The following is a 24,558-nucleotide window of genomic DNA, read 5'->3' as shown; positions in this document are numbered from 1 at the left end:
GACTTAAGATATCTAACATTTCAAGTGTTTGGTGTGATTGGAACATGTGAATGTAATTCCTACAACAGTTTCTCTTTGGAGGCCGTCCTAATTCCATTCTCCAATTTATGAACCACTGCAACGAGACAAGAAAAGCCTACATATTCTGACACTCTCAAAATATGAAGACTTCCCAGCTGGCCCCTCTGTTGGCCCAGAAGACATGTAGTAATTGCCAAGTTGTTTTAGATCCTCACTGATTATTCAAAAAGGGATCCAGAAGTTACAATACAGGGACAAATATGTGTTATAGCCCACAATAGGTTAAAATAGTGTTGTTACAGATTATATCCTTAGACCTGTTTGCTTTTTAATCTAGCCAACATTAAGTTCTTTGAAGAGCCACTGATTTCACTGAGGTCAATTAAAGTGCATCTCACAGATCTTTCAGCATGCTACACACATATTGCCATTCTCAGTTTTTTACCATTCACAATTTGGGGCATAATGGTATTCCTGCCCAGGTTGGCCCTAAACTGATATCAGTTTGTGTTGGTTTGGGAATGGCAATTTCCAAACAATTTCTTTCAGTGCACAAAATTGAGATTCCCCTACTCCCGTCTGAAGTGTTTAGTATTATTGAATGCACCTTTTAGAAGACCTATGTGTCTCCTAAGTTTCTAGCCATAATATTGCAACCCAGAATGTCTAGTAGACAAAGATGGGATGAAGGTCCTTTTCCCTCTTTAGTTGGAAAAACATCTCATAAGACAAGAAAGGAGATTTGGAGTTATTGTTGGGGAGGTGCTGCGGCAGGCAAGAGAAATCAAGCATTCTTTAGGAAAATGTTTTAATGCAAAACAGCAAGGAAGCCTGCCACCTTTCCAGTCATCCTTATAAGCACCAAAGCTTGAATTTGGCTTGAGAAATCTTTGCTCAACTCTCCTACCATGCTGTAATCTAAATGGTCTGTGGTCCTGGGTGCATTGTGAATGCTTCAAAGGAGCAGGAGATGGTGGGAAAGGGGAATAAGACCATGGAAAGCTCCCCTTTAAAGAAGTCTTTGCATCCAAGTGAAGGATGATATCACTGTTGTATTTGCCCCAAAACTTGGAAGCTCTCTTTAGGAAGACCCAGAGCATGTTAAAAAGGCAGGGAAAAATACAGTAAAAAAAAAATAAAAACCAAGGGAATCCCAAATACTGAGGTTGATTGCCCTACAAAAGAAAGAGAGAAATCCCATTACTAAATGTGTCACCTGAAAATATATGTTATTGACTTAGAAGACCCTTCCACAGCCTGGAACCTGACAGGCATTTTGTATTCTATAACCCCTAGCCAGCCATTCTAGGTTAGGTTAGGTTAGGTTAGGTTAGGTTAGGTTAGGTTAGGTAAGGTAAGGTAAGGTAAGGTAAGGTAAGGTAAGGTAAGGTAAGGTAAGGTAAGGATAAACTTTTATTGTCATTTCACTATACACCAAAGTGTACATTAAAATGACATTTTGTTGCATTGGCTCAAGCAATAAAATAAGAATACCATAATTACTACAATATGTAATATACATTCTTTACCCATTCCACTCCTCCAGTCTTTATCCCTAATAAATATCAGTCCTACACCCAGCTTGTGTACCCATGGAGTGAGAAGGGATTATTAGGAGTTCAGGAGTCTAATAGCACAGGGGACAAAACTGTTGCGTAATCTAGCTGTTCTACATCGGATGCAGCGGAACCTTTTCCCAGAAGGCAACAAGGAGAACAAGCCATAATGGGGGTGGAAGGGGTCACTAACAATATTTTGGGCTCTGGACAGGCAACGTGTATGCACTATGTCCTGAATGGGAGGAAGTGAGATCCCAATTATCTTCTCTGCTGCCCTCACCACCCTCTGCAGAGACTTCCTATCCAAGGCACTACAGCCTCCAAACCAGATGGAAATACAGTTGGTCAATACACTCTCTATAGTGCCTCTATAGAAAGGAAGGAGGATGGGAGGTGGAAGATGTGCCTTCCTCATCCGGCGCAAAACATACAGACGCTGCTGTGCTCCTTTTACCAAAAATGCAGTGTTAAGAGATTGAGTCAAACTGTTCATTATCTGCGCCCCCAGATACCAGATGCTACTAACTGACTCCACAGCTATGCCATTAATAAAGAGTGGTGTATGGCTGGGCCAGTTCTTTCTAAAGTCAATAGTAATCTTCTTGTTTTTTTCAACATTTAGAACCAGGCTATTTAGAACCAGGCTATTTATATCCCTATAAGCCCAGTCATGGTCATCCTGATAAGACCCACCACCACTGTATCATCCACATTCTCATGGCCAAAGTGGTTTGTTCTTGCACTCCTTTAGCACTGAAGTCACCAAAGAGAGCATGCAAATGTATTCCTTTATATAATCATCTCTCTACCATGCTGCAGATTCCCTGACTTCCTACACTTCCACCCAATGTGGAGAGAAGGCATTATCAGGAGGTGCCTCCTATGGGGATTTTCCAGATTGGGAAGTGTGGGCAGCCAGAAAGGTTGCAGAGGGACGGGAGACACTTGAATTCCCTCTGAAAATAAGGCAGAAAAACAGAAGCCTTTTTCACAGGAATAGGACTCTGACATTGCAAGCTGGATTTTGGCATTATGAAAAACAGCCAGCAACAAAAGAATATAAAGAAAGATGCTTAGAGCCTGCCTTAGAAATAAGCCGCTCCCTTCCATTGAAAGCATATCAAAATCAGAACTTAGGCCCGATCTGGAGAAGTGGTGCAAGATGTTGGGGGGGGATGGGCGATAATAGAAATGTGAATAATAAATAAAACAAATAAATAAAGAAGTTTGTGCACTGGTTTCATCTGGGCTTTAATGCCCTTGGAGAACCTGATCAGGTCTGAGCCATACCGTAAAGTTATAAAAGAAATAAGCTTGCATATAAAAGGGTCGGCTATCTTACCCTTCATCTGTGGATGTCATGGGTTAAGCGTTAGTCCCAGGCTTAGCATTCGAGTCATGCATGCAGTAAAAGGTGTTCTCTTCATTGCCCGGCACCTTTAGACAGATGACAGAATGCAGTGTAAGTCAGAATCACCTCCTTTTCTTTGCCTCTTCCTGGATCAATTGCCTTTGTGCATCTGAATGCATAAATATATATAATGTCAAGATACATTGGACTACAGTTTCCATGACACACAGCTAAGTAGCTGAGAATGATAGGAATTATAATCCAACACACCTGGAGGGCATCTATGTTGGGGAAGGCTGGTAAGCGACCAGCTTGTCATATGGCAGGCAACAGTGCCACCTAGTGGCAGAGTATCTATCCTTATACAGTCTATCAGTTGATGAGAGAGAGAGACACACAGAGAGAGAAATGATAGGCAGGCAGGCAGGCAGATACATACATACATACATATTTCTCTCTTTCTGTTTGTCTTTCCCTGTGTATATGGAATATATCATATATGCTGTATAATTGCACATCCAGAATAATAAAATTCAAGCAATTTGAAACACTAGGATATGAGTTCTGTTCCAGAAAGATCATAAAATGCACAATTAGAGAGCTGGGTCTGGCCATACTGATCTCAAGTGGTCAATAAATCACACACACACAGAGAGAGAGAGAGAGAGAGAGAAAATGGAACTCCAATACATTTGGAAGTATTCTTGTGGTATGTCCATGAGGTGTGGTTTTCAGGTTAACATAGAAAGCCAGTCTGGTCTAGTGGTTAAGGCGCTGGGCTAGAAACCAGGAGGCTGTGAGTTCTAGTCCTGCCTTAGGCATGAAAGCCGGCTGGGTGACCTTGGGCCAGTCCCTCTGTCTCAGCCCAACTCACCTCACAGGGTTGTTGTTGTGGGGAAAATAGGAGGAGGAAGGAGTATTCGGTATGTTCACTGCCTTGAGTTATTTATAAAAATAATAAAGGTGAGATAGAAAATAATAAATATATATATATATATATCACAAATATTCCTCACCTGAACTAAAGGTCACAATTGCTTTTGATTTCATTTTTAGAAATTTGGCCTGGATTTTACCTTTCTTACTATTTTGAAAGAGAGCCAATGTGGTACAGAGGCGAAGCTGTTGGACAAGGAGTGGGGAGACCCAGGTTCTAGTCTAGTCATGAAGCTCCCTGAGTGATCTGGGACCAGTTATGATCTCTCAGCCCAACCCACTTCACAGAGTTGTTGCTGTGGGAAACTAGGAGGAGAGAGTCTAGTAAGACTCACTGAAGTCCTGAATGAAACATGGGGTATAAAATAATGAATAATGAAAATATCAAAGAATGACCTTCTCAGTCAGAGAGGATCCAAGCTAAAGAACCTGGAAGCATGCACTGCAGAACTGCTTCATGCTTACTGAGATACATATTCCTTTGCATTCAATCAGACCTACTTCCAGGACCATGGAATAAACCACAGAGGAAGCTTCTCCCACAATCTTGATCAATTTAATTAATCAAGGCCTAACCCACTTACTTCCCAGTAGACATTATCTTCAAAGCAGTTTTCATCTGTAGGGTCACCAAAGAAGGGCAGTTTCAAAATGCCACCTTTCGGAAAGAAAATCAAGTGCTAAATTCACTTACAATGCTTTGGTGGTATTTCAAATTTTCTCCTCTTTCAACTGAGATTTGTTTCTACTAACTGTGGCTCAAAACTAACCACAGATCTCTGAATTTGTGCCCAGGTTCAAAAAACCAAAAATGGCTTGTTTAATTGAATGGTCTGATTAAGTGAACAACCACAATCAGTTCTGGCAAGGTGCTAAGTAAACCCCATTAGAATGGTTGGATTTACACATTGTAGTAGGAGAACCCTGTTAGTCTCTGGTGGCAAAAAATCAGGAGTCTGTTAGCACCTTTTCCAATGAACCAGTTTTATTAAAAGACATAATCTTTCATGAGCTGCAGCTCACTTCATAGGATGCACAGAGTGACGAAGTGAGTTGCAGCCCATGAAAACCTCTGCCTTCAATAAAATTTCTTTGTCAGAAAAGGTGCTACCAAATTCTGGATTCACACATGAAGCAAAACTGAAACCAAAACTACTATGTTATGCCTTCAGGTGACACATGAAGCCCCATAGAAGAAAAGGCTGTTATTGTTCTGAAATGGTGGTGGAAAAAGTTCATCCTCCTCCTTTCATAAATGAAGGAGAAGAGGAGCTTCTAATGTATACAGATTTGAGGTTTTCTATGAGGTTTTCTAAACCACAAACCATGGTTTAGACAACCTGTGGCCACAGGCCCGCATGCAGATCTAGGTTTAATTCATGAGGTCCTTGGCCTGATGTCAAAGGTCTTGTCAACCTCTTTGTTCCATTTCCTGTCAGTGGGACCTGTCCCTCCCTGGGATTCTCCTTCATAGGAGATAAAAGAAGAGAGATAAGGAAATACAAGAGGAGGAAGGCCTGCTTTGACCCAGAAGAACTATTTGTTCTTAGAGAGGAAAAGAAAAGTCCCCCAAGTGGTATTCATGGGGGGTCATAACAGGCAAGATGTGGATGTGGCATCATGGCACAGAGAAAAGGGAAGAGCTTGCATCATGATGCCACATCTGGCCTTTTGCCAGTTTTGACTCCCCCTTGCAGATGCCACTGGGGTCCCCTTCTGTAGTTTAGATGGTTATCCATAGGTGGCCATAAGTAGTCATGAAAATATAATGTGCCTCCTACATCATCATTTGTGCAATGACACTATGACAATCTGGTTGTTGTTGTTATTGTTATTTCGAATTTACTATAGCTGCCGAACTTCAATGGACATCACTTGACTATTTGCCCTTCTTTGGCTGTCCATGGGTCTGTCTGAGCCAGTATTAAGAATACCTCCCTTGTCTATGTTCACACAATATAAGTAAACTAATATTTAGTTAACTATGGTGAAAGTACAAATGTCTAGGTTTGTACCACACACTAAACCAAAAACAAGCAAACTACGATATGGCTTCCTGTGTAGTTATAAACCCAACTACATCTTCTATTTATCACAAGCTAATTGCAGATTTAGATTTAGATCCACAAATACAGGGAGACCTTCGCCCTTTTGAGAAAATGTTCAGCTATCCTCCTGTTAGTCCTTGAACTGAACCAGATCCAGTTCCAGGGTCTCTCTCCTTAATGGGCCATGAATTCAGCACCCATTAAGCACCCATCCACATGTTTTTTTAAAATTCTTTTGTAAATGAAATCCTGTCCTCCCCTTGTAGTTTTTTCTTCCTTTTCAATTTTGCTTTTTCCCCTAGGAAAGGGAGAGAAATGTGGTGCAGAGGATAGGTGTGGAAGGTAGGAATGGAGAGACATTTGTTTAGTGTGCATTTTGGAATCAAAGCACAGGAAGCAAAATGTAGGCACCCTACAAATTTTGCAGTTTTCTGAATTTTGCAATGCAGTTTGTGGATCGTAATAGTAATACTGCAACTTAATATGGGGGCGGTCTGTATGAGAATGCATATATTAATGCAATTAATGTACAAAATATCAGGGGGGATGGTTTGAAAATACTCTGTACTAAGCCAAAAATCACAGAAGGAAATGTTTATGTTTGGAGAAACTTCCATCAAGATACACATAAGAATTCAGGAGAACTAAAAAACCGCCTCTTAAGTTTGACATCCGAAACTTGAAGGAGCTGCAGAACTGAGAACGTGGAAGAAACCCTTCCATATAATCCCAAGAAAACTGCATGGATGTTTCCATGTAAGTCTGCCAAAGTTGAGCTCAGATGGAAGGTGACTTTACTTTTCTATATTGAATAAAAGGAATGTCACCAACATTTTTTTTACTAAAGCTTAGCATGCCAGAAGAGGGCAGCAGGGAAACGTCAGAAGCAAGAAGACCACAGCCATTTGGGTGGGTTATGAAGACTTGGAGACCGATGAATAGGCAGAGATTCCACCTCTAGCTGGACACACAAAGAGAGAGGACTTTGTTAAGGAAAACAGTTGTTCTGCATCTGCATGAGGATCTTCCACTTACCTACAACAGCTCCCCCCACCAAGGCCATGGCCAGTGACACTGCAAGGCCAGCTGCTTGGAATCCCCCTTGGATGCTGGGTGTCCGATGCATGTATTCTCCGGTGAAGTCAAATGTGTTGATGAGCCTGCAAGAAGGAAGTGGAATGGGAAAGAAGACAAATGTGAGGATTTTCCTCCATCCCAAGAAAAAATGTCATCCCAAGTTCCTCTTGGTTCATCACCATCTGCCTCTCTTTCCCTCGAAGTGTGAGTTGCTAGCTGGCATTTCAAAGTTCTCATAAATGAGTGCAGATGCATCTGCAGATGAAAGCAAAACTCCTGGGGCTTAGCCAATATCTCAACCCGGCAGTCCATGGTTCTGGCTCCTGCGGTTCTTCCTTTCTGTCCAAAGAAAAGGAAACCAAGCCAAATGCATGGCGCCCTCCATGGATAGCCCAAAGCACCTCACCCTTTCTTCCCATATACTCCTTCTGTAGCAGTGGAAGCAGTGATGGCCCCCACAATGCCTCCAATTAAACCCGGCATTCCGTGAAGGTTGTGGATGCCACAGGTGTCTTGGATATGCAGCTTGGCATCTAGGAAAGGCTAGAAGAAAGGAAGGAAAGAAGGACAAAACGTGTCTAATGAATACTATAGAGAGGAATCTGCTACAATGTATTGCAATGTAAAGAAACAGCATTTCCACTTTCGCACTGTTTGGTCATACCATCAAGGCTTGGGAAAGCTGTGGTTCAAAGCCTTCAGAAATACTCTTACTGTGATGTAGACGTATCCGATGGTTGTCACAATGCCACAGATAAAGCCCACAATGAGGGCACCATACGGGGTCAGCATCATTTCAGCAGACGTTCCTACAGCCACGCCCCCGGCCAGGGTGGCATTTTGAATGTGGACCTGTGCAAAGACACAGCTCTTTTAATTCCTGATTTTTACTTTATGTATTTATTTTTGCTTAAGGGCCATTCTCACATCTAACAGTCATTCCTGGATATAATGCAACAACAGTCTTTTCAAACTGCAATCTCACTGCGACTAGCATGATGTGCTTTTGAGGAGGAGGAGGAGGAAATAATAGAAATAATTAACTCACAATCTTTGGAGGGCACCTTAGTGGTGAGAGTAATACCATGACGAAAAAGGCCCAATGGGAAGAGTTTTATTCTGATGTATTTCTTTGGGATTTAACTGAAGCATAGGAAGCCAGGGAGGCTGAAGATGGTTGGAAAGGTGATTGTGCAATAATAAACAGAAAATTTGCACGCGTACCTGGGCTCCTGTGTACACAAGTAAGCACAAGAACATCATAGTCCACATATTAAGATTTCATTGATATTCTCTTTTCCTTTAAGATAAATTTCAAAAGCCATTTTTTTAATCAAATTAAATTAGAACTGGGGTGGGGCAGCAGAATTTAGCTGCCCAACTCTTACTGAAACACTGTGGACAACTAAAAATTCTTAGACAACAATTTATCAATCTCATTGCTCCAGAATTTTGGAAATATTCATTTCAATTTATGCATTTCCCGGACATTCCTTCAGAATGTTACTTGTTGGAACCAAGCACATAGATCAGCACTGAGCAACTTCAAACCACAGGGTAACATGTGACCTGCCCCAAGCCTTGGATGTGTGCTTCTATAAAGTAAAGGTAAAGGTTTCCCTTGACGTAAAGTCCAGTCGTGTCCAACTCTAGGGGGCGGTGCTCATCTCCGTTTCTAAGCCTTAGAGCCGGCGTTGTCCGTAGACACTTCCGGGTCACGTGGCCAGCATGACGACACGGAACGCCGTTACCTTCCCGCCGAAGCGGTACCTATTGATCTACTCACATTTGCATGTTTTCGAACTGCTAGGTGAGCAGGAGCTGGGACTAGCATAGATTCCTAAAAATTACCAAATTGGAATTTTTAATGTAAGAAAAGTTATTTAAACTTATTAAATCCATGATTAGCGAATACTTGCTGACTATATCTAATTTCAATGAACTGTAAATGTAAATGAAATAAAATCCAACTTAGTTTTTGTCCTGGCATCTCCAGAACACTTGGGAGCTCTTCCTCCCAGCACCGTGTCTGAAGGCTGAGTATAGACCAGGAAGTTTCCTCCTCTTCCAGATGTGAGTGATGATGTAAACTTACACTGTGCTGTGTGGCTCCCATAATCTCCCAGGACACTTCTGGGGTGGCATTCACTGGACTCCAAAAATTAAAAAAACAACAGCAACCAAAATCCTCAACAGTCATATCAGTAGTATCTTTGCCTGAAACCTTACATGATTTCAGCATTTTGCCTGAAAATATTTCAGTATTCTCTCCTGAAATTTCTCAAGATTTCAGTGTTCTGACCTGAACCTTTGTGAGGGATGTGTTCCTGCCTGAGCAATAAAATTGATATTTTATGATATTTTGGCCAGGAAAGTGCTGAAATCTCATAAAATGTGGTGATCTTAAAGACTGTGGCTGTTTTTTAATGGTTGGTTGGTTGGTTGGTTGGCTGGCAGGCAGGCAGGCAGGCAGGCAGGCAGGCAGGCAGGCAGGCAGGCAGACACACACACACACACACCTGCAGTAGGGGTTCTCTGAAACTTCATAAAAGATAAGACAAAGGCACAACACCATTGCTTGAATTTACTCACCATATTCAGTTTTCCTTTCTTTTGCAAGAGGCTAGAGAAGGCCACAGAAGTAAGGACACAAGCAGCAAGGGAACAGTAAGTGTTGATGGCAGCTCGGTGCTGTGCATCCCCATGATTGGAAACGGCTGAGTTAAAGCTGGGCCAGTACATCCACAGAAACAAGGTGCCTGCAATGGTAGTTAAGAATTGGCTTGCTATAAGGACAGACCAGGAGTTGCAGACCACTCGCTCTTCTGGATAAAGGATGAGGGATGGAAGTAAGCCCCTGAGAAGCTCTCCAGCCCAAGTGGAGACAGGGCAGGAAAAATAACCTTTTAAGCAACCAGTCCCTGTAATAGCATATCTACTGGTGTCTTGTACAGAAATAGTTATGGGTATGTCTGTATGTATCTTAAAATCATCCACTTTAGGACCTCAAGGTTGTTATAGCAAAACCAGAAAACCAAGCTCCATAACCATAATAAGATTGAAATGTTTGTGCATCAGTAAATGGATAGTTTAGAGTCGGCTTGGCAGGGAACTTCTACATTCCTTTCAGTTTGATCATAAGGATCAAAAGATGTTTCAGGATTCCGAAACAATGACATGTCAAGCATATCTTTTACTGCTTTCTGAGATGTGATGGATGTACAGCTATGCGCAATATAGATTAGAGGCTCAAAGTCCATGCTAGTTCATCGACACAACATTTTCTCCTAAGTATATCACTTGGGCTACCTTGAACAGAATTAAAGGTAGAGAAAAGGACCAGCCTTTTCACCAATAGTAGCCTGAGCCTCTTTTCACTAATCCTGTCCACTATCTCAGAAAGTGAAGACCGTCCCCTTTAACAGGGAGAGGAAGCACAACTCACCAATCATGGCAAAAAGATCTGAATGGTAAACAGATTCCTGCTTGTCTTTGGTCTGCTCAAGGTTGGGCCGGTACAAAATAGAGGTCACGGTTAGGCCAAAGTAAGCACCAAATGTATGAATAGTCATGGATCCACCCGCATCTTTCACCTGCAGTGACAAGTATGAAAGAGGTTGAAGCCTACTCAGAAATGGTTGGTTTTTCTCTACAGAGAATCAGAACACAAATGAAACCTGAACTCAGCTGCTTAACAACCTAAATAGAACATTCGTGCCTTCGGGCATCTGAAAATTGTGCTTCTGGATCTTCAGCCACACGATCTCTCCAACTTAACCTTCCTTTATCTGTGCTCCGGAAATGTGCTGGACTACAACTCCCATCAGCGCTACCCATATTGGCTGAGAATGTAAGAAACTGGAGTCTTGAAAAAGAACTAGTAGCAGGCTTTTTTATTTTGCTTTGTTGCAACTGTATGACTTGCACAATCCATAGCAAAGGCTGTAGTGGAGTCCTTGGTGCTCTCTGAGCTTGGTTGTTTGCTTGCAGACATTTCATTACCCAACTAGGAAACATCATCAGTGCGAGGGAGTGTGGGGTTGTCTCCCTGTTTATATACAGTAGCTTGCTCTGCCCATGTTGGTTGAGTTGTGGTTTTCTCCTTGGTAGTTCCTTGATTAGGGCATTGCTTTCTGCTTGATTGTTTGTCTGGTGTTAATCCCTGCTTATCTGGGTTTAGGCTGCTGGAGAGATTGTGTTCTGGTCTTTTTGTTTCTTTCTTAGCTTTTGGTGATGGTGTTACCTATTTGGGTAATGAATCATCTGCAAGCAAACAACCAAGCTCAGAGAGCACCAAAGACTCCACAGTTCATCCCTGAGCTATATATATATTCTGGCCTATTGGAAAGACTGTAGTAATTGTTCTTGTGCTGGCCTTCCTCCCACCTACTTCCTTTCCCTTTGATGGGATGTCTTTTAAATTGTAAGCCAGCAGGCAAGGACTATCTTATCTGAAAGCAACCCTGGGAGTCTTTCTGGCTGAACAATGAGATAAAAAAATATTTGAAACAAATACATAAATGAAGTGTTGAAAAAACTGAATGCAATTGCTACTTCCTAGAATGGAGTTGTATCTACTTTGGCCCTCAGAATGGCCCTCTTACTTTAGGTTTTACTACAATGGGTGGAAGAATAATTTTTGGATGTCATATTTATTCAACTTTTGTTTTCTCTTCAGCCTTACTGAGAGTAGAGAATGAATGGTATAAATTTAGCAAAAGAGATTTGAAGACTTGAAGTCAATGAGATATCCCTGTGTTCCACAAGGGTGGTAAAATTATTTTAAACCTGCTTTTCCATTCAAACCCTCAAGTCACAATCTCATTCAATCCCCTTATCTGATGGTCAAGAGAACCTCTTCCTCGTAGGGGCTTTTATACATGCAATCAAAGTGTGCCTTACTTGTACAACCACATTCCAACCCCCCAGGGTTGAGTCCTGCATCTTGTGGGTCTGGGCAAGATAGCAGCAGTGGGCTCTGCTCCCTCCCTAATATGGCTCTCCTTTCACTTACATATGGGGGGGCGGGGACTGTAATGTAATGCTCCCCCATTAAGTGCTATCTTGACCAGCAACATGTTGTTCACCTCTACTCTGGGCATTAAACAAGATAACTTACTATCTAGGGCAGGATTTCTCAACCAGGGTTCCATGGCACCCTAGGGTTCCCTGAGATGTCACTAGAGGTTCCCTGGGAGATCACAATTTATTTAAAATTATTTCAAATTCGGACTTCACATTAAAAAGGTAAGTTTCATTCTTCATTTTTAGTTTAAGAACACTGCTTATGCATACAGACAGCCCTACACATAAAACAAGCACAATAATTTTGTGACTCTGGCCTATCTTTGAGCCTGAATGAGCAGGGGTTCCCCAAGGCCTGAAAAATATTTCAAGGGTTCCTCCAGGGTCAAAATGTTGAGAAAGGCTGATCTAGTGAAAACATAATAAAATACAATAAAATTACAGTAAAAACAAATGCAAGTGAAAGAACACAATAGCCCCATCTGTTCCCTCAAAAATAGCACACACAAAACATCAAAAAGTACTGCCAGAATGAAAAGTGAAGTGTAGCAAATAAAGCAACAGCTCTTGATATTTTAGAAGCCTGAAAACGCAGCCTTAATCCAAGACAAGTTATCAATTGTAACATTGTGGACCCCAGGCAAGTTTCTCTTAGCAGGTTATTTAAAAAGTCCTGTCTCTTTTTGCCACCCTTTGCCACCCTAAGTTCAGCAAAATTGGAAGTCTTAGCAAATACTTTTATGGTGTATATAGAGCTGTGAGTTTTTCACTGGATACCTAGGAGTTTCATCAGGGTTTTTGAGCAAATGTTGCTAAATTCACCTTCCCAATCTGGAGATCTCTAGATGCATTTGGACTGCAGAATTCCAATCTGCATTCCTAGATATGCTGGTGGGGGATCCAGGGAGTTGTTCACCAATGCATCTAGAAAGGGAAGGATGTGTTATAGCAAGGGTGTAAAAAGTGCAGCCAGTAGGCCACATTGACATTTTGGTACCCTTTTTGCAGCCACCAAAGATCACAAGTAAACAGGCTAAGTTTGAATAGGGGATGGAATTTATTTAGGAAGCAAAATAGGGAGCCATCTTGCAGAATTTAAGACACCCATTTCACCCCTTAGAAACTATGAATTCCTTCCCCCGTTGTACCTTGGCTTCATCTACTTTTGGAGTATACTTTTTATCTAGTGCTAGGTTTTGCTTACTCAATTGTAAGAATAGACCTCCAAGGACACAAAAATTCTGATAACTAGGTTTATTGTAGAAAAGCTAATGAAGCCCTAACAAAAGATTTTGAGTGACTGCATGCGTCAAATGCAAGACATACCAAAACTGGAGCTCAAATTCTTGAGCCTCTTCCTCCTGCCTATGTGTTATAATGAGCTAGAAGGTAATCTCTTTGAGGGTGGAGGGATGGTTTCACCCATCTCTTGTTTGGGTAACAGGATGATCTGGTATCAAGATGTTTGCTTATAACAGTGTGAAAAATGGCTCTCACACCCAGCCATACAAAGCTTAGGGTGGCCCTTGAGCTGAAGGAAGTTAGACATACCTGACTTAAATCTTAAACTATTGTCTTCTTTGTCTTGCCTACTGCACAGAGTTATTAAGGATGCTATGTGATAACCAAAAACACAAGGCAGCTTTGTCATGCAGACGTTAAGACATGGAAGAATCTCTCAATTTTTCGAACCAAGGTGAATAGCCTTACATGAAGCAGGTCAAGCAGGATATATTCATTGACGGAGAAGAGGGTCACTTGAAACAGAGTCATAATGAGTAGCTGCACAGGGCTGACTTTGCCCAAAATGGCACCAAAGGCGATACAAACAGAACCCACGCAGAAATCTGCATTGATCAGGCTGAGAGGAGAAGGAAGAGATGGAGGAGTCAGAGAAGGCTACTGCAGCAACACAACAATGAATGTCTTGAAATTGTAGTTGATCACATGAGCCAGCAGTGAGTCATGGCTACAAAAATGACAAACCCAGTTTGTTGAGTGGTAATGTGCCATCAGGTCATTGTTGACTCTTGGTGAACACATAGGTAGATTTTCTCCACAATGATCTGTCCCTATCCTGGTCTTTTAGGTCTTCCAGTTACGCTTCATTTCCTAATCATGGGAAGTCACAATTCACAAGTTGATTTCACAAGGAATATAACAGCACTCTTCTGGAGTGTCACACAGAAGCTTTGACCTGATTGAGGTTTTCTATCACCTGTTGTGCAAAATTTACAATAATGGTCTTAGCCTCCAGCAGGGTAAGACAGCCTGAGCTTGCAGGCCCCAATATCCCTTCAGGTATATCCCTTGGTGCCCACCACTTTCTTGTCCCACTGATTATTTTCTATTTTAAAAAATTAAACAGCGATCTGGCATGTTGTAAAGTAAAACACCAACCTCTGGTATCTTATCTGTTGGCAGGAATCCCCTTTGGACTCCCAAGGTCCTCTAGGGATGATAGGGAACATCCTGAAAGTCTAGCTTGCCATTGATAACATATACACCATGGCAGCCATTTTGTGAGTGCATTCAGTGTATTCACTCCGAATTCCAACATATTCATATGTGCACTTGGTCCAAAATTCCAAGTGTGCCTCAGACCAAATGGAGTGTCTCAGAGGATGCTTCCACATTCTCTCCAAATGCTACTTTTGGATGCTCTGAACATTTATTTCTGACTCCATAAAAGATAAAAGAGTCCATCTTACTCTCACCCAATGTACATCTTTGCATTCCAAAGCCACAAATATTATCTACTTTCATCACTGTATAATTCTAGTCTTGTGCCCTGCTACCCAGAAACTCTTTCTTTCTTTCCCATGTCCAAGCATGCCATCTTACCTTTCTACTCCAATGAGTATCTTCCCATGCTCAAAGGTATGGAACCAGCCCTGCATCAGGAGAGCCCACTGGATCCCAAAGGCAGCAAGGAGAAAGTTGAAGCCAACAGCTCCAAAGCCATAGCGTTGAAGAAAGGTCATGAGGAAGCCAAACCCCACAAAAATCATCACATGGACATCTTGGAAGGCTGAAATAAAGAAAGGTGCTCCATTACATGGACTGTCACCCTCATCCTTATTCCACACCTATCTGCCTGCCTAGCAACCACCTCGCTCAATGCTGACAACTGGTTTACACATGACTGTTCCTCACTTAAGGTCCACAACATTCAGTGTATGCCAGAACAGTACATAACATAAGCATCTTCCCTGGAATCCATTACAGCACTGTCTACAATACAGATGTTCTGTAGTGGATGCTTGACGCATATTATGGGAGATAAGGCAGTGTGAACAAGTTCCTTAAAAGTTGAAAGACACTGCTTGAGGGCAAAGGTAAAGTGTTTTCTCTTATTCCTGAACAACCACAATTAATTTTGAATTAATAGGCAAATGCTTCTAAAGAAGATTATCTCCCAGAATTTCATGCTGGTAGATACAGTGGCTAGAATGAATGGCACACCCAACTTTTGACAAGTCAGGATTCCTCAAAGGGGAGGACTAGTTGCACACAGCACATTTGGGTTCAGCTGCTGGTCAGCCGTGACATTTATCGGTTTATCTTTGAACTGTCTTTCATTTCCCTCAACCTACCTCACAGGATTGCTGTGAAGTGCATACATATCAGTTCCATATAAGTTGCCTTGAATTTAGAAGAAAGGTAAGAGTTAAGCTATGTTCATGCAGTAGGTTTAACCAGGTCAAGTAAAGATCTCTAGCAGAGTCATTCACACAACATGATAAGCTTGGTTAATGTTAAACTTAGAATTTTTGTGGCTTTGCAGGTTATGTGAAGCCAGCCCATTTGATTAGTTTATGGTTTAATGTATTGTGACACTCCACAAAAAAAGTTAATTCAGTAGCCAGAGTAAATTTGTTGCATGAACACAATCAATATTGGCCTAACCTCTAATGAAAAAAAAAAAATGCTGCTGCGATCTTGTTTTGGTCAAAAACTTCAAAATCTAATAGTGATCTACTGGAATTTCTTTCTACCCAGGGGATATGATGAATAATAATTTTCATCCTATACCCCAGGCAGTGGGTGGGGAGATATTTTGTCTACAGAACAAAACAACTTTACAGATCTTTAACCAACTTTGCTGCTCATCATATTCTCAAGATAGAAATCTACTCTGGTGCTGTAAAATGGAACTTGGTAATTATTGGTGATCCAGGAGATGTGGAAGGCAAGTCAGCAAGTTGTAGGTGGGGGTTGTGTTTCTTCCATCACTGGCTTGGGAATCCAGTCCCTCCCCCACCTCCCCAGGCAACCAGAAAAATACACGCATTGCCCCATTCCACACTGATAGATTTGAGAAATATTGTCATTGCAGGAGGTAATCTCCCACCCCCTGCAACGCAAGTCCCAAAAATAACAGGATAAAATTAGTTTTGTGTCTAGAATTAGTTCTGTTCTGGCTTTTTTTTTAACTGTTGGATTAAATTTCATGGACTTTTTCCCAGTTGAAAAGAACGTTTGGGAGAAATTCTCAGAAGTGCAATGTACTTTTGGAGCTTACCTTCATTATGAGATAGCCAAAGAGTGGGTGTGGATATTCTTTATTTCATTGTGCAATCATCCCTCCAGCACTCTGCAACCTTTCTGGCTTCACTACTTTCCTTTCAATCACATCAGGAAGGAAATCTTTCATTGCTATTTGTACTTTTTCAGATTGTGAAGTGTGGACAGGCAGGAAGGTTGCAGAATGAAGGTGTGTCACAAAAAAATTGCAGGAGCGGCAATAGCGTGTTTCACCAAGAAAGGATGCTTGTACCAGCAAGAGAAATTTGAATGAAATTTTCAGGCATCCCAAGAATCAGATAGAAAAAGAGAAGAAGTTGCTATTTTAAAAGAAACAAGTGCTATGCAAGAAGTTTTTTTTTTCCTGCCAGTTTCATGAAAAGGATTTACTTTTAAAATTCCTTCAAAACCAAAGAGAATTTTGATGAAACTTTCAAATGTTTTGAAAGCCTACACCAGGGTATTTCAAACAATTTGCTCTTACAATATTTCATTACAAGGTACAGGTAATCCTCGGTTAATATCCATTCGTTCAGCAACCGTTCGAAGGTATGGTGGCCCTGAACGAATGGTAGTTACACCTGGTCCTCGAAGTTACAGCTGCTGCAGTGCCTTCGTGGTCATGTGATCAAAATTCCGGCACTTGGCAACCCACCTGCACTTATGACCACAGGGGTATTTCAACTCCCCCCCCCCTGCATATCTCCCCCCATCTCTGCCTTTTTGGCCACCCTGCACTCCGCTGCCTTTGCCAGCCCTGCTAGCCCCAGCTGACCTTTGTTATTTTCCTCCTCCCTCTGCTGATAAGTCGTGCCTGGCCTGTCCCTTTGTGACACAGCTACTGTCTGGGCCAGGCCTTCTTCCTGAGGCCATGTGAGCCCTTGACCAAACTGCAGGGTGGCAGAGCCAGTGGAGTGCAGGGCTGGCAGACGTGGCAGAGTGCAAGGCAGCCAAAAGGGCAGAAATGGGGGGGAGATAGGTGGGTGGGTGGAGTTGAAGAGGAGGCAGTCCCTTAGCTTGCTGAGGCTCAGGGCTGGGAAAGACCAAGCCAGGAACAGCTTGGATTGGGGTAGGTCCTCGCCTAACAACCAGTGGGATTTGGTTAATGACAGCAACCAAGACTGCTGGGATTGCCAATGCATGATGTCACGCTTTATGACCACATTGCTTAGTGACAGAAATTCCAGTCCCAATTACTGTCGTTAACTGAGGACTACCTGTAATTATAAGGTAATGGTGAATGTCCTGCCTCTCTGGCAGTCTGCAGCCTCCATGGCACTCCACATTTCAATTCCATCCCCATGAAAGGTGTTGCAAAGAAACTCCCCCCATGTGATTATTTTCAGGCCAAGAAGGAGAGGCTGCCAGAAAGGTTGCAGAGCCATGGAAAACACCTCAAGTGTCAGCCCTTCAAGTCAGACAAGGAGCAAAGAACACATCACTTTACTCACAATTCCACAATAAAGTGAGGTCTTGTGATACTATTAGCTAAAATGCATAGTGGTGCCCCAAATCCCTCTATATTCAGTCATAGATCAATACAAACCCATCCCTGCTTCATATGCATTCAGACTACAAAATCAAATTATTGGCTATCAGAAACCTTTGGAGACCAGTTGCAGATTTCTCTGAGATTGACTAGTGGATCCAAATAACAAACTCTTAAAAGGTCCTCCAGAACACTCTGACATTTCTACTTCCTTATGCCAATGCCATCAGCCTCTGGATCACCGCCACCATCCCCTTTTTAAATACTTTTCAGAGTAGATGATATGTGAGCTTTCACTGATCTCTCTCTCATCTGGGTATCAAAAAAAAATTGTTTGGATTAAGGGTAGAGCAAGTGTCTTCAGATAAAACAATTTCTCCACTATCAAGGAAAATTTTCACAACTTGTGAAGCTTCAGCAAATTATGACCAAAGATTGAGAATGCCAGCAACATTATGAGTAATTCTCCTGTTTTTCCTTTTATTCCTTTATCTTTCATTATAAAGCATCAGTGAGGAAAAAAGGTCATTCCATTTCTGGATTCCATCCATACCTGATTTACTCATTCTGACAAATTACATTTTCTTTCATACACACAGAGAAAGGGAGCATGCACAATACTTTATCATCTCATGGAAAAGCCAGACCAATCAGTAGAGGCAAGTAAAGAAGACTAAATTTTATCTCTCAACAAAAAGGAAGTGGACATTTGACATCCGATATTCAATCTTATCAAATATATTGCTCCCCGACATACTCATCTATCATTTTCTCCAGCTTTCTTACTGTAAAAACTTTCTAGTTCTCACTCCTTTTGTTTGTATCTGTTGAGGTCCTACATGTTTTGTCTAAGGATGGAAACGGAGGCCAGTTATATCTGGATTTTATACTTACAGAATTAGAAATCAATTATTACTTATTACAGGTACAATTGAGAAAGTACTACAGCCACAGAACTCCTATTACTCCTTCCTTCCTTCCTTCCTTCCTTCCTTCCTTCCTTCCTTCCTTCCTTCCTTCCTTCCTTCCTTCCTTCCTTCCTTCCTTCCTCCTTGCCTGACAAAGAGTTTGGCTGAACTCAAAAGATTGCAGAGTTCCGTGATCTCTGATCTGACACAGTAAATACGTTATCCTAATCTGGAATTTGATATTTATATGTGGATCACTAAGCAAGAAGAGGATTTAGGCTGAAACACCATTGCTGCTGCTATCTGAAAGAAGGTTAATGATTAAACCCTTGCCTGGCTTAATCCAGGATGGTGATTAGTTTGAGGTTGGGCAGCTTAAAGCTCTCCAGGGACTGATGGAACTAGCCGATTTTGATAAAAAAGAAAACTTGTGCTTAATGTAGTGAGGTGTTCTGTTTATAAAATCTAAGTGGGAAACGGGCAATTTCTTCTAAGTGCGTTAAGACTGGGACTTGGTTAATAACAAAATACCAAATTTCATGAAGACTGTGGAATGGGAAACAGTTCCTGCAATAGCGTTTTGTGGGTGAAACCAGCCATACTGTGTCAATACTACCTATACCAAAGGAGACCCCTGTTCACCACATGTCCCATAATTCCCAGCTAGCATGAGATAGGAGCAAAGATTGCTGTATATTTGGTAGATCTATATTTAAAGCTGATTACCAGGAATGCTAATTATTCCATAAATCAGTTTTGAGCAATACCAGTAATTGAAGGACTCTTCTCTACTGCTTCTAGTTATGATAATTAAATAACTTTTATTCCTAATTGTATTTTTTATATATCTCTCTTAAGCATTAAAGTTAGTTGGGACCATATTATTGCTGATAATCAGCAAAGGTGTTTCCTTAATTGTTGAGAGATCTTGTTGCATTGAAGACAAGCAAGGCAAACAAAATATGACAACTTATCCACACTTGCCTGAGATGATTCCAGGGGACTTAATTCTGATTAAACATGCATGGGGAGCAGTCTAAAAAACACAGTCTGCTGATTTGGGCTTTTTTAAAATCTGTTTTATCTGTCCATCAAGACATTTTTCACCCCTTCCTTTCCCATATATTTATGCTCATTGAAACATCCATTCTGAGAGTGGATTCATCTTTGCACTAAAGCATTACATGATTTGCTTGGTATTCATGTGTTGCATGAACTCAGTCACTGTGTTTTGAGTACAGTATGTTGTATGAGCACAATCAGTCATGGCTGATTCAATCAACTGCAGTGAGGGGAACCATGGCTTAGTGCAATGTATGAACCAAGATTCTGGATGAATTCAGGAGAGTTTGCTCTTTAAGAGGTTTTTAATCAGCTTTGGTAATAACATAAAAGCTGTTATTATGGTGTCTTTCACCCTCCACCAAGAACTGTAGTTCAAAACACAACTGGCTAGAAGTTCTTGAAGCTGGGGCTCAACACTGAAGGGCTTCAGCCTCAGGAAGGCTGTATTGCAGGCCTTAGAGATTAACAGCCTAAGGGACAATGGAAGGGGCTTTTCTTGGCTCTGATTGTTAAGCCTCGAGGTCTCAGCAGAGGCATTGTGAGAGCAGGACTTGGGAATAGATGTCTAGCCTCATCCCCTGCCAGCAAAATGAGGAAAAGGCCTTGCAAATGCAGTTTCTCTGGCTTACTGTGAAGGATGAAATGATTTTATATTATTACCTATAGGACTCTCCCATCAATACATTTGGTGACTGCAGGGTTTTTTTTCTGGTTGTTGGGGATTCCCCTGAACATTGCTGCCCAAAATTGGCAGCCCAGTTTCTCCCTACTTTAAGGCAGGAACTATGTTAAAAATGTTAGTTTAAGGGGACACTGGATACATTTACTAGGTACACTATATAGACAAACCTACTTACTGTAGTTACACCATAGATTAAAGGCAAAGAAAATCGTCTTTGAAAAAACACATACAGGCACACACAGAGAATAGATGTCATGGTTACATGTGTGATGTGGCTGTACCAACTTTCTTTTTTTCTTTTTTCTTTTTTTCTTTTTGTGCCTTCAAGTCAGTGTTGAATCCTGGGGACCACCCGAACCAGTCCCTGCAAGTTTCCTGGCAGCTTTTTGGAACTGGTTTGCCATTGCCTGCTTCCTAGGGCTAAGAGAGAGGGACTGCCTCAAGGTCACCTAGCTGGCTTCATGCCCAAGGCAGGACTAGAATTCACAGTCTCCCTGTTTCTCGCCTGGTGCTTTAACTACTACACCAGACTGGCTCTCTCTACCTACTTTGGGACTTCCAATTCCCACACCCTTACCACTTGCAAAGTGCAATCCTTGACCATCTCTGCAATACTGAGAGTTTGACCCTCCACTAAAAAAATATCCAGTGATCTGCTAGGAAAACCCATCTGCCTTCTGGTTTCCAATCCCCTGCCTAAAAGTTCATCCTCCTCAATTGACCTTAATGTCCAGAAGCATTTTCTGCTCACAGCATGAGTTTTCCCCAGGAGGAATCTATCTAAACTCTTTAAGTTGTGACACCCAAGTGACACGTTCCTAGCTGAGCACCAGTGGCAATCTCTGTTCACATGGCTCTGCACAACATTCAAACTTTGCTGAGCCAACCCAAGATGCATGCATCCATCAGTAAAACTGCAGTCCCTGCTACGAGTTTCAAGTAGCTATAATGAGATTTGTTACATACTGGACAAAGGCAAGGATCAAATGTAAAGGGAAATCATTTCTCCAGACTCATGGCTTTTCCCCAATTGCACATAACCATAGCACAAACATGACCTAGAAACCTATTTTTTTCTGCCATGCCCTCATTATGTTATCTTCATCTCATCCTTAGCCCATGAATGTGAGACACCATAGGCCAATCTTAGCTGAACCAGTGTCTTAAAGGAGAATTTTACCCTTTCTTCTGACACTGTCCAAGAGAGGCAGTAGAAGCAAGATAGGGAGTAACAATGGGGATAACCAATGTCTTGCCAGTATAGTTTTCTGCTGGTCATGAATGGGCAGAGAGCATTCCAACTTAGCAGCAGGGAAAGGACCAAAGTGGGGAAAGGCCCTTTAAAAAAAATCAGATTGCAAAGCTAGAATGTGAAATAGCTGGTGATTACAAGTGATTAGTTGGAATTCTAATAGAGACAATAGTTTCTTTGCACTCCATAAACAATCTGTGTGACTTATTGTCTCTCTTAAAAAGATTCCTTTGGGTTACTGTTCAGCCTTTCTTACCCTATTTCAGCGTTTGTCAAACTTAGCAACTTTAAGATACATGGACTTCAACTCCCAGAATTCCCCGGCCAGCCTGCTGGTTATGGAATTCTGGAAGTTGAAGTCCACGTATCTTAAAGTTGCTGAGGTTGAGAAACACTGCCCAGTTTCCAAGTTGGCTTGCAATGGAAGTTGGATGCCCACTGAAAAAGCAGAGGTTATTTTACAGTAAAAGTCAATCAAACCATTAACAACCTCTTAAATGTCCTGTTCCATGTGAAGATTCCTTTGTGAAAGGCTGTGTTTCAGTTGTGGTTTTAGAGCGTCTTGATTCACTTTTCTATTATTCCCTCCAGCCAAAACACTAACCCTACCTAAACACAGCTAACAAGGGACTTTTCAGATCAGGACTTTTAGGGCAGGCATCCAGAACCTCACTCAGCAAATGAGGAACGGCATGAACTCCAAACATAGATTTGTCTCATACAGACAGTGAAGAAATACATATTGCCATCTAAAACAGGGGGAAGCTGTGTTAGATGTTTGAAGTAAGTGAAACAATCCAGATTTTCATCTCTTGTTGAGCTGTAGTACTTCTCAGGGTGATATGTCTCTTCCCAAACTCTTGGGTGCCACCTCCAAAATCTTCAAATTGTCACTTCTGGTGTGACAGGAGAGGGGAAATTGTTTTTTTAAAAAATGAATGGAAATATATGATATGAATTACATTTGATCTGGCTTCAATGCACATGCAAGCAAAGTGAAACCAAATTAAAGTTTTTGCTGTGGTTGCAACCACTACATTTTGGAATATGGCCCAGGATGGCACTCAAAGGCAGCCCAGAAAAATGATTGTGCAGCCCAATCAAACAAAGAAGGTCCCTGTAAAACTGTTAAGTCCAGGGCTGCTTATATAAAGCCATTAAGTACAGACTCAGCATTCAGTGCCTGACTACGCTACTAGAGATTATGACATTAATCTGGAGTTCCCAGTCGAATCTATCCAGCATTATGATTCTCAAGACTGTGTGCAAGTATGTCCTTCTGCCATTCAGAACTCCTGGAGGAAAAGCACTACAAAAAGGTGTAACAAATAAACAAAACGCTGGACCACTGCCTAGTATAATTATACTCACAGGGGTATCTGAAGTAGAATTCATTCTCAATGTCAGAGATATTCCTTTGGCGTTTTTCCTTCTCCCAGTCAGCCACATTAGCCTCAGGGCTGAAGCGCACGAAAATGCCAAAAAGGACAATCATGGCCACCTCCCAGAGGAGGCAAACCAAAGGCAGGCGCCAGCGCATATCAGTATTCTTCGCCATCAAGCTAGGGCGCACCATGAGTTTAGTTTCCTTCCTTGCCCCCTTGCGCAGTGAAGGTCACAGGAAACAGAAGTTCCAAGAACTTGGAAGCACCAACTCACAATGCAACCTGTTCATTCATTTTATGTACAGTATCTGGGGAGAAGTGGGTGTGGCTCTAGGGCTGCCAGTAATCACAGCAACCCAGAGGGGGCAGCAGCCCCACGAACAAATGCCATGGCAGCACCAGCTTGCACCTGTCTCTGCACTCTCTTATATTAGTCAAAAGAGAAGATGCAAAGCATGTGTCCTGGCTTTTCTTAAGAATGTTCTCTATGAGCTTGACATCACAAATGAATGGATTCTGTGTTCAGCACTACAAGCCTGCCCTGCCTTGTCACATTCCAAGTGAAGGTGGAGGGAGATAAACCAAGGAAGTAACTTAGACTGACAAGGCAAACAATTTGGGGCTGATCATGGGGGCAGACACAGGCACTTCTAAGGGGCCAATCTCATATACCTTTGCATAGAAAGGTCACAGGCTGAGATCCTGCTCCTTTGGCCTCACTTTTCCATCCTCAGTTCCTTGTACCTGTATAAGCATGAGCAAAAATGAGGATGTGCTCTACCAAAGGGCGGGTATCTGAATGGCTTGCCTGTCTGGGGACAGCTGGGTCTTCAACAATCTGTAGCCTCCCTGGCTTTTTAGGGTCCCATTAAATCCCAAGGGAATATATCAGGAGGAAATTCCTCCCAATGGGCAGGGAGGATTCAGGAGGATGGAAAAATGTGTTATATGCCACCACCAGCAACAGCAACCTTCACCACTTCCAATTTACTCAGTTCAAGCTCAGAAACATCTCCGAGAGAAACCAGAAACAAATCTCAAACATTCTGTGAATACGGTAGAAAACAGACACATCTTTTACAGAAGAAGAAAACATCTGAGAAACCACAGTGCAGATTTTGGCACAATACAGCTTCCTAGACCTAAACCTAATTTAGAAACAAACCACACAGGAAGTGCTTACCCATATTAAAAGCAACCCCCCACCATCTTCCCCAAAGTTGTACCTATTCC

The 24,558-nt window shown here is 41.9% G+C and overlaps 1 protein-coding gene across 1 annotated transcript; it reads right to left on the bottom strand.

Moving 5' to 3' along the window:
• Positions 1-421: 421 nt before the first annotated feature.
• RHCG (Rh family C glycoprotein) lies at positions 422-23,630 on the bottom strand. The gene is made up of 11 exons (XM_063314239.1): positions 23,312-23,630; positions 14,862-15,048; positions 13,728-13,878; positions 10,438-10,585; positions 9,585-9,751; positions 7,707-7,844; positions 7,399-7,535; positions 6,951-7,075; positions 4,452-4,525; positions 2,923-3,017; positions 422-1,196 (listed from the first exon to the last, which is right to left on the bottom strand). Exons 1-10 carry the CDS (start codon positions 23,514-23,516, stop codon positions 2,946-2,948), a joined length of 1,404 nt encoding a protein of 467 aa, XP_063170309.1. The 5' UTR covers positions 23,517-23,630; the 3' UTR covers positions 422-1,196; positions 2,923-2,945.
• Between the last annotated feature and the right edge of the window lie 928 nt (positions 23,631-24,558).

This window comes from Candoia aspera, chromosome 13, assembly GCF_035149785.1.
Source record: "Candoia aspera isolate rCanAsp1 chromosome 13, rCanAsp1.hap2, whole genome shotgun sequence".
Lineage (NCBI taxonomy): Eukaryota > Metazoa > Chordata > Lepidosauria > Squamata > Boidae > Candoia > Candoia aspera.
This window is presented reverse-complemented; position numbering and strand designations above follow the sequence as displayed.

What these genes read in the sequence shown, in the direction of transcription:
- RHCG (XM_063314239.1), bottom strand. Translation starts at nt 23,516, where the DNA reads ATGGTGCGCCCTAGCTTGATGGCGAAGAATACTGATATGCGCTGGCGC. An exon ending in ATTCTACTTCAGATACCCCT is followed by an intron (nt 15,049 to 23,311) that starts GTGAGTATAATT and finishes TCTTTATTTCAG; the next exon opens with CCTTCCAAGATGTCCATGTG. An exon ending in ATACTCATTGGAGTAGAAAG is followed by an intron (nt 13,879 to 14,861) that starts GTAAGATGGCAT and finishes TTCTCCTCTCAG; the next exon opens with CCTGATCAATGCAGATTTCT.